The sequence below is a fragment of the Phasianus colchicus genome, chromosome 26 (assembly GCF_987193195.1).
Source record: "Phasianus colchicus chromosome 26, bPhaCol1.hap1.1, whole genome shotgun sequence".
Lineage (NCBI taxonomy): Eukaryota > Metazoa > Chordata > Aves > Galliformes > Phasianidae > Phasianus > Phasianus colchicus.
In genome coordinates this window covers 757440-767702 of record NC_143461.1, presented here as the reverse complement: position 1 = coordinate 767702, position 10263 = coordinate 757440, and the positions used below count along the sequence as shown (strand labels likewise).

The following is a 10263-nucleotide window of genomic DNA, read 5'->3' as shown; positions in this document are numbered from 1 at the left end:
AGGGTGCAGCCATGGGCAAAGCAGCAGAGTCACTAGCACTATGTAAGGTAGCCTTAATGGGGATAAGACAGGGGAACCTGGAGAATTTCAGGGAGAGCACAGAGGATCTAGATAGAGCTGTAACGAGGAGAATAGGATAAAAGGCTTATAGGGTGAATTCTGCAGGTTGCCACGTCATGGAATGAGAGGGAGGCCAAGTAGGGATGTCAGGGCGGGGCTCGGGAGGCAAGCAGAAGGAGAGACTGCGGACCGAGAGCCGTGCGTGGGGCAGGCGTGCTGTGTCCGGCCTCGGCCCGGGCCCGTCGTGCACGGAGGGCTGCGCGGGGATGAGCCCAGGGCCCGGAGCCTCCGAGTGCCGGGGCGCCGCGCTCCGCCTCTGCCCCCCGCGCTGCCCCGCGCCCCGCCCCGCGCCCGCCCCGTCCTCCGCCGAAGGGGCCGCGGTGGCACGGGGCCGGGCCGGGCGGGGAGGAGAGGAGAGGAGAGGCGAGGAGCGGTGGGCGCTGCCCCGCCTGGGCCCGCCGAGGGGCGGCCCGAGCGCGGCCCCGCTCTGCTGCCGTCCGCCTGCCGGGCAGACGGCGGCGGCGCGGCGGGGCGCGATGGCGGCCGGGCTGGGGCCGTGGCTGCTGGCCTTGGCCTTGGGGCCGGCAGGTGAGAGGCGGGCACGGAGGGCGGCGAGGCCGGGGCTGGGCGCGGCTCCTGCTGCTGCCCCGCGGGCGCGCTGAGGCCTGCAGCTCGCCTTCGGTGCCGGGGAGCGGCTGTGGTGCGTGGCAGAGGGAGGCTGTGTGGGGACGCGGATGCTGCGGGAGCGGTCCTCTTTCACAGTAGCAATGTCCCTGTCCAGGGCTTTAGTAGGAAAGAGGTGGTTCAGATCTCAGGAGTTTATGATCAGTGGGATCAGGATGGCTGCCCTGGATGCACACTGTCCTGGCTCCTGCTGCTTTCTTTCCACAGGAGTATGCACACAGTACCAGCTCGTAGAGTTTGGTGGAGATGTGCAAGTATCTGGGGACTCTGTGTCCCTGTTCTGCCGGGCATCTGGATTCAGCTTCAGCGTCTATGACATACACTGGTACCGTCAGACTCCCAGAGGCGTTCCTGAGTGGGTGTCCTTCATCGGCAGCCAGGCTGGTACTACAAAGAAATATGGGACAGCTGTGGAAGGTCGAGCCACTGTCTCCCGGAACAACTCCCAAGCCATGGCATCTCTCTCCCTTCACCGCTTGCATCCAGGGGACTCAGCCCGCTACTTCTGCGGCATTGCACTGTGACAGGAAATCCAACTGATGCTTAACAAAAAACCCTTACCAGGAAGACATGGACTAGAGTGCATCTGTAGGGCTACTGAGAACTGTGTCAGCTTTGGGCTGCTTCCACAAGGTGAGGAGACATCACTGCACACCACATATAGCCCTGTCCTTTCTGCAAGAGTTTCTTTCCTTTTACCACTCATCCTGACTGACTCTCAAAAGCAGTACTGTGAGCTGAGAAAGATGCTCAGTGTATTCCTTGTCACCAAATCAGCTTGGCCACTCTCCCTGCCTGCAGACCCTCTCTGCCTGCCCTTTGTCCCCTTCTTCCCTTTGACACTCATATCGCTCAGGCTTAAGAAGCAGCATTGCCTGTTTGCACTGACATCCCATCACCAGTCCAGCCCTCAGCCATTTCCGTGAGCGCAAAAAAGAACGGCAGTGGATGAACAGCCCAGTTGTGGCTTGATGTGCATTTCAGGTTAATGGCATCCAAGCACCAAGGCCTGCAGTGTGAGGGCAAGCAAAGCACACATAGACCCTGTAATGTACTTGTAGCTCCAATGCTTCCTATATTTTCGTGGCCTGATACCAGAAACATCTCAGCAGGTCCCTCCAGAGCAAGGACTTACTCCCCTTACTCCAGAGCAAGGGCTGGGATGTCTCCTACAGCCCAGCCCTATGCAGTTGCTGGCAACAAAGGGGTTACTGAGTTTCCTGCAATGTGCCCAAGGCTCTTCCTTAGGAGACAGCCTTAAGAATATAGTAAAAGAAAGGTTGAGAGAGTCTCTAGCTGTTCAAAAAACTTCTCTCCTACTCTGCTCCCAGGCATTAGCTTGCTTGGTCACTTTGTGCTAATTGCACTACAACTACCCAGGAGGCAGCAAGCAGCTTTTGTGAATCTGGCCAGAGGCCCTGCAAATTATAGCCAAATTGACTCCAAATCAAGCATGTTTATTTGAGCTCTATTCAACACTATTCAGTACTCTCAAGGGGAACTGAAGGTCTCCAGGTCTGAAGACGAAACAATGCTGTTGCTAAACCAAGGAGCCAACCATCCATGGTATCAGTCACCTTTCTAGTCAAGAAGAAACAATGGAATCAAAAGTCACCTCATTTAGGTAAGGGACGAATAAGATTCTCTTAAGAAGGAATAGAAGGAAGAGTCTGAAAAGACAGGCTACTCTACAGCAGAGCAGTCACAAGAACAGGATGGGGAAGAGAGAGAATTCGTGAATCAGTCAGAAGTCCCACAGTCTTTATCCATTAGTGAGCTGTGAGATACGCAAAATGATTTCAGCCATCCTACAAGTGAACATGTTACCACTGGCTTCTCTGATGCTGGGAAAAGGCCCAGTGTCTGAGATCTCTTTCCCCTTGGCAGAGCAACTGGAAAAACGGGCACTAGTCCTCAGCCTCTGGAGGTGATTCCTACCAAATGTGAAGGAAAGGTAACCCTTCAAAGCAAGTAATTGCCATGGAGGGAGGTATTCAGTAGCTGAGAGAATTAGCCATGTTGGATGATGCGGAGGAATGCAGAGATCTAGTGTGTACTTCAGTGAGACTTAACCTTAGGTGAAGCTATTCTATAATTAGAGTTATATGCTGTAGGAAAGCACTGCAGAAGACACTAACTGGATCAAGAAAGAGTGAACTTGGCAAGGAACCTAGTAAGTTGAGTGTAGCGATGACTCAAAGCTGGTGCGGGCCTCCAGGAATTCAACATGCTGCTTCTCCAGGGTCCAGAGGAGGGCCACAAAGATGATCAGGGGACTGGAGCATCTCTCCTATGAAGACAGGCTGAGGGAGCTGGGCTTGTTCAGCCTGGAGAAAAGAAGGCTGCGAGGTGACCTCATTGCAGCATTTCAGTACCTAAAGGGAGCCTACAAACAGGAGGGGAATCAGCTCTTTGAAAGGGTAGATAACTGCAGGATGAGGGGAAATGGTTTTAAGTTGAGGGAGGGAAGATTTCAATTGGATGTCAGGGGGAAATTCTTTGCAGAGAGAGTGGTGAGGTACTGGAACAGGCTGCCCAGAGAGGTGGTGGATGCCCTGTCCCTGGAAGTGTTCAAGGCCAGATTGGATGGGGCCCTGAGCATGTAGCAGGGGGGTTGGAGATTCATGATCCTTGAGGTCCCTTCCAACCCTGGCCATTCTGTGATTCTGTGATTCTCATGTTCGAGTGACCACCTTGACATGTAAGGTCTAAATCATCAACCATTCTTACGGATGTTTTGGGAAGTGGGAGAAGCCTGTAGTACAGGCAGACAGTATCTGTTAAGAGACAGGGAATAGTGGTTAATGAGAAAATACAGATTTATACATTGGATAGAAAGATGATCGGGATAGATATTTATTTATGTGTAACCTGATCATTATGCAAATGGTATGGAATAAGGGGTAGAGATTGTACTGGGTCTGAGTGGGATGGAATTAACTTTTTCTATGCCATACTTTGCCCTTGGATCGTGAATGGTTTTGGTATCATCAGTGTTTTGGCTCTTGTTAAGCAATGCGGGCACATCACCAAGGCTTTGTCTCCTGCTCCCTCTGCCAAAGATCAGTAGGTTGAGAGTGGAGAAGAGGTGGGATGGGGATAGAGCTCAGACACCTGACCTAAACAGACCAAAGAGATATTCCATACCATATAACATCATGCTCACCAATAAAAACTGGAATAATACTGGAGACACTTGTTACAGAGGCATTTGTCTCCCAGACCAATCACTATGTGTATATAGGCCCTGCTTTCCAGGAAGTGGCTGAACATTGCTTGATGTTGGGAAGTAGAGACTTTTTTTTTCCTCCTTTTTTTTTCCTCGTATGGCCTGTGCTTTTCTTTTGCTAAACCAATTCTCTCTCAAAAACCTACAAGTTTTCCTCCATTTCATTGTCTTACCCCCTACAGCCCCGCTCATTGTCCTGCTTTGGAAGAGGAGTGAGACAGAGCAAGAAGCTTTGCAGTGCTTAGCTGCCTATTGGGGTTATACCACAACACTTAAGAGAACCATGCTGTCATGGTGACCCTTTAGCCTGACAATAACCAGATACTTAAAAGGAAAATAGAGAAAACACCAGAGAGTCACGTCTAGTCAGAACATCCTGATCAAGCCCAACCCCCCGATTAAGGTCAATGTCACTGATATTGGCACCAGAGGGGCTCATGCTGGAACAAAAGACAGGGAAGGGACAGAGATAGCTGTCTATGAAGGACCAAACCTCACACAGGCATCCTTGCCTGTGGTCTACACTACTCAGTACCGGGATGGCTCATCAGTGGTTTGGAGTGGCTGCACATGGCTGCAAGCTTTCTTTTTCTTCCCATTTCTCACACCAACCCTTACTCCTCACATTCCCAAACTACTTCAGCTTTGGAAACAAGTTTCCATCATTTCCCACTAGGATGGATACCCTATAATGGTCCAGCTGATGAGCCCTGATTTGTTTTTTGGGCATGGCTCAGTTCAGTTCAGTCCAGCCCATGAGTTTTGTTCTCTGAGGGAGGAATGGGAAAAGAGGAAAGTACAGAGGGTCACCTGGGAGCTCAGTGGGAGAAAGGAGATGTCTGATGACCCTCATAGAAGATGAATTAGAAAAGACAAATTCTTTTTTTACACCCAAAATGAGGCATCTTTCACATCCGCCTCTTATTTATTTATTTATTTATTTAATGACGGTGTATTTAACAAAGCTACATTGGAGCAAAGCTGAGTTTATTGTATATCCCCTTTATTTCCCTGATAACATGAATGTCTGTGTATTTGCCTTAGTGCTTCGTCCCGTGGTTGTATTTTGGTTGTTTGGTTGTTTGGTGTTGTTTGTATGTTTCTCTCACAGATTCGAGACTATAATGGGAGCAAGAACTTCAGAGCATACGTGTTTGTAGCACCTGGATTCCACAAGTAGAAGTCTGGGAAAGCAGTATAGTAAATAAAGCAATTGCTAGAGCTCTCCCTGCCTGTTCATCCTTAACTCCTGAAGCTGCAGATGCCCTTTGTCAGTTGCAGGCAGAGACCTCTGGGCCCATGGTTGGGAAGGTCACAGACTCTCTCATGCTTACCTGCCACATCTCTGGTGTACCCATTGCTGACAGCAGCTCTGATTGCAACTGGATCAGGCAGATCCTCGTCCTGTCAGAGACCTGCAGAATCCAGTGCTACTGTAGTGTTTCATGTTATTCCAGCACTTTGCATCATCTCTCTAGACTTGTTTCACCAGCTCTGCAAATGCATCTAGGAACCAACTCTTCCTGGAAGTGCTTTCACCTGCAGCTGCAGACAGAGCCACCTATTTCTGCGGCAGAGAGTGGAAAGGGACACAGGAATTGAATCACAGGCAGGACAACAAAGGAAAGTGGTGGGGATAAAGTGGCATGTTTCTTTCTGGCTCAGACTGTGACAGCACTATACAGAACCGTAACATTTGAATTTTCTCTCTGATTGGTTAAGAGAGCGACTTGCAGCTAACTGGTGACTAGAGACAAAACTGTAACAATCTTGTCAAGACCTCAGAACCAAAACTGTCCTGTAACATTCTTGTGAAAGGTGTAAACAAACACAGTGCAATGGAGAAGCCAGGAGTTAGTCGTCTTGCTTAAGAAGGTCTTGGGTCCTCCCCCTGAAACACAGCCCTTCACAATCACCATGCAAAGGGAGAAGAACAGCAGTATGGCATGCACACAGCGTGTGACACCACTCTCCATCTGGCAGGAGCTCCTGGCCCAATTGAGAGGGACTGTCATATGGCATCAAAGGCATTCCCAACCCCATAGCCAAAAGTACATCCCCAGAAAAAGATCAAGGGGGAAGGACCTTCAGGATATCATGGGATCTGCAGTGGTGACTCCTTTCCCCTTCCCTTTCCCTTTCCCTTTCCCTTTCCCTTTCCCTTTCCCTTTCCTTTTCCCTTTCCCTTTCTCTTTCCGTTATCTTTCCTCTCCCTCTCCCTCCCCCTCTCCCTCCCCCTCCCACCCCCCTCTCCATTTCCCTCTCCTTTCCCTCCCTCTCCCTCCCCCTCTCCCTCTCTCTTTCCCTCTCCTTCTCCCTCTCCAACTCCCTCTCCCTATTCCTCTCCCTTTCCCTTTCTCTCCCTTTCCTCTCCCTTCCTTTCTCCTTTCCCTTCCCCCTCCCCTCCCCTCTATCCCCTCCCTTTCCCTTTCTTTTTCCCCTTTCCTCTTCACTTTCCTTTTAACCTTTCCCCTTTGCCTTTTCTCCTTTCCTCTTTCAACTTTCCCCTTCCCTGTCCACTTTCCCCTTCCTTTTTCTTTTCTCCTTCCCTTTTTTCTTTCCCTTCCCTTTCTTTTCCCTCTCCTTTTCTTTCCCTCTCTCACTTGCTCATCAGTTAAGAAATAAAGGCACACTTTTGCTTGATCAACACCTTGACTCTGTTTGAGTCTTAATTCAGAGGGACTGGGTTCAGTACAATGAACCACAAGCCTCTTCAACTTGCAACAGAAAGGAAGAAAGTCTAAATCCAGCCAGGTCTTTTGTGGTTGGCTTCAGTAAAGTTTCCTAAGTCTCACCTGGGCTTCTTTTCTCAGAAATGAGAACAAAGGTACTGCTGTAGCAGCAGAGTCTTTCACAAGCATGCATAAAACTGAACATATTGCTAATCTTCTTCCTGTCTTCCCAGTCTCACTGACAGTAGACAGAAATGAGGAGTTTGTTCAGAAGAAACATAACAAGCATTGAAGGACTAAATATTTAACACAGAAAACCAGAGTTGAATTTTGAAACCTCATATTGTCCAGCTGAGTTAAGGAACAGAGAGGGTGCACCTCTGCCTTGGGCTGCCTTGTCCAAGAGGACATGGGCTCAGGAGGTGCCGTGCGGAAGTTGCAGCTCTCTAGCACCAAGAGATATGGGGCCACGGGGAGGCCAACTTACCATCTCCAGGACCAGCTCTGAAGTTCCAGCAGAACCCTGCAGCTCTTCCTTAGGGAGTTGTCTCCAGCATGGTCCTACAGCAGCATGTTACATGTTGCCAAACAGAGATGTTACTGTCTTCATTTGCAGAAGGCAGACAGGGAAAAGATAGGCAAAATCATTGTGTAGGCAGAGACAAGTTGGAGAGCTGCGAGACAGAATGTGTTCAGTCACATGGACTCTTGTGTGTGGCATCATTGCCTGTCCCATGTGGAAAGAAAGAAGAAGGTGATGCACCTCAGCTGATGTTTCTCACCTACAAGATGTGCATGGCCCTGTCAAGCTGTGCTGATGGATTGCAGCCTAATCTGTCTCCTAGCTTAACTCCTCCACCAGTCCCTGTGGATCGTTGTGGTAACAGCTCTCCTCTTGTAGTGGTGAGTCAGGTGCCTCCATCCAAACTGTCGCCTCTGCAGTATACAGTCACACAGAGCACAGGGGCATATACTTCAGCTGCTACTCTCACATCTTGGGACATAATTATGTGCATTTGGACAATTATTTGCTCATGGGGCACTACAATCCATTTTGCAAAGAGATGGAAGATGGGCTAAAGTCCCACTAGCATGTGAGAAGAGCTTGCATTTCCTGTGTGGTTGCATAGCAGTTCAAGGGGCAGATGAGTGGATTCCTCAACACTCCAGTTTGTCAAAAGGAAAGGTCTTTGCCCCCACAGTGCAGAAACTATCCAGTTAAATGGCAAAATCAGAAGCAACTCCTTGTCTTCCAGGGAAAGGGGTAGAGAAGGAAAAGTGCCATCTCCCCCCTTGAGAATCTTGATTGCCAGTAGCTGCTGTATTCCTCTCTCATTGTTGTCAGCTTGATTCAAAGAGATGGGTTAAGTTCTCCCACTTGTCCAATGCCATTGCAGTGCCCCTCCAGGATTTCTCTCACCCTTTCCTACTCTTGGGGCAATCACAGCTTTTTCTCTTGCAGCCTGGGAATCAACATGTCAGGAAATCGGCAGTGCACAGAGCTGGTGAAATCATCTTCCAGTGCAACACGAGTGGAAGCAGCCTGTACACATAGCACGGAGGGCTGCGCGGGGATGAGCCCAGGGCCCGGAGCCTCCGAGTGCCGGGGCGCCGCGCTCCGCCTCTGCCCCCCGCGCTGCCCCGCGCCCCGCCCCGCGCCCGCCCCGTCCTCCGCCGAAGGGGCCGCGGTGGCACGGGGCCGGGCCGGGCGGGGAGGAGAGGAGAGGAGAGGCGAGGAGCGGTGGGCGCTGCCCCGCCAGGGCCCGCCGAGGGGCGGCCCGAGCGCGGCCCCGCTCTGCTGCCGTCCGCCTGCCGGGCAGACGGCGGCGGCGCGGCGGGGCGCGATGGCGGCCGGGCTGGGGCCGTGGCTGCTGGCCTTGGCCTTGGGGCCGGCAGGTGAGAGGCGGGCACGGAGGGCGGCGAGGCCGGGGCTGGGCGCGGCTCCTGCTGCTGCCCCGCGGGCGCGCTGAGGCCTGCAGCTCGCCTTCGGTGCCGGGGAGCGGCTGTGGTGCGTGGCAGAGGGAGGCTGTGTGGGGACGCGGATGCTGCGGGAGCGGCCCTGGCTGATGAGCCCCGAGCAGGAGGGCGGCTGGGGCAGTGCCCCTGGCCTGGGGCTGTGGCAGGAGGAAAGGAGGTGTTCTGGATGGCACGGGTCAGTGCAGCAGGGGAACATTCTCCCTTCATGGATAGACACTGCCTGGTTGCCTGTACTTTCCTTCCGCAGTGGTCTGGGTGCAGCTGAGGTTTGTGGAATCTGGAGGATGTCTCCGAGCTCTTGCAGTGATCGTTTTCCTCTCCTGCCAGGATTATAGCCTCAGCTTCAGAGATTATTGTGTTTGCTGGTTCTGTCAGGCGTCTGGTGGCTGTCTCAAATTGCTCTCCTACATCAGCTCCAGCTCATTTAGTAGACTCCGTCCTAAGGCAGAGTGTCATGCCATGGCCTCCCAGGGTGGTTCCTGATTTGAGGAATCTCTGTCCCTGCACATCCTGCAGTCCCCTGACTCAGCCTGCCATTTCTGTGTTGCTCTCTTGGGAATGGGATATCCCACTGTGCTTTAACAGAAAACTCATTTTGATTAAAGCCAAGGCAGTAGGAACTGCTAGGCTGGAAAGAGCTGGAGCAGCTCTCTGATGCTTTTGGGGAGTAATGGGATGTCACAGCACAATGCAGCTGGCCCGGTCTTTTAAGCAAGAGCTCCTTTGCTTTCACCACTCCTTTCACTGCAGTGAGTCTCAGGTGCTGCAAGCAAACGATTGTGTTCGGCATTTTTCTGGTCATCAAACCAGCCTGGCCACTTGCCTGCAGCTTGTCTGGATCAGCTTTTAGTTCCCTTCTTCCCCTGAGTATTCAAAAACTCTTGGCTTCTTAACAGCAGCACTGCCTACTTCCATCAGCAGCCATGGGCTATTCTTTCCAGGCCTGTGGGCAAAGCAGTGGGTGAGTAGTTCTGATGTGGTTTCAGGTGCACTACTGAGAGATGAAATCCAAGCGAATAAGTCTGCAGTGACGGTACGAGCAGGTCAAACAGAGGCCCTGCAATGTTCCTACAACTCCAGCGCTTCTTATATTTACGTGACCTGGTACCGGCAGCTTCCCAACAGGCCCCTGCAGTATTTGCTTCAGAGCAAGGGCCGGGGAGGCTCATACAACCATACGGCCCCTTTTGCCCGCCTGAGGTTTTCATCCCGGGCTGATGAGAACTCTGGGACCCTGGTCATCAGTGGGCTGGAGCTGGAAGACAGCGCACTCTATTTCTGCTCCCTGCTGGGACCACAGTGAGAGAGAGCCCTGGCTTACTCTGACAACATCCATAACGTTCACTGCTCCCCTCCCTCTTGCCTATTTGCAGCACAGCAAGAGCCGCGTGTTGACAGGGACAGGAGAAAAGAGGCAGGAGCTGCAGGGAGCAGCACAGGGATTCTAGATGGAGTTGAAAGGGGAAACATGAGGCGAAAGATTTCGACGGGGGTGGCGATCCTCATACCGTGGTAGTGGAAAGAGGCCAAGGAGGGATGTCAGTGCGGGGCTCAGGGAAGCACGTGCAAGCAGAGGCTGCGGACCGAGAGCCGTGCGTGGGGCAGGCGTGCTGTGTCCGGCCTCGGCCCGGGCCCGTCGCG

General features: G+C 52.2%; 2 gene segments (V, D, J or C); both read left to right on the top strand.

The window, feature by feature from the left end:
* The first annotated feature begins 435 nt into the window (after positions 1-435).
* Positions 436-4457, top strand: LOC116238941 (Ig heavy chain V region C3-like). The segment is given in 2 exon segments: positions 436-648; positions 952-4457. Coding segments are annotated over 2 exon segments (369 nt in total).
* A 4032-nt stretch (positions 4458-8489) lies between these two features.
* Positions 8490-9925, top strand: LOC149914856 (T cell receptor delta variable 1-like). The segment is given in 2 exon segments: positions 8490-8541; positions 9609-9925. Coding segments are annotated over 2 exon segments (369 nt in total).
* The last annotated feature ends 338 nt before the right edge of the window (positions 9926-10263 follow it).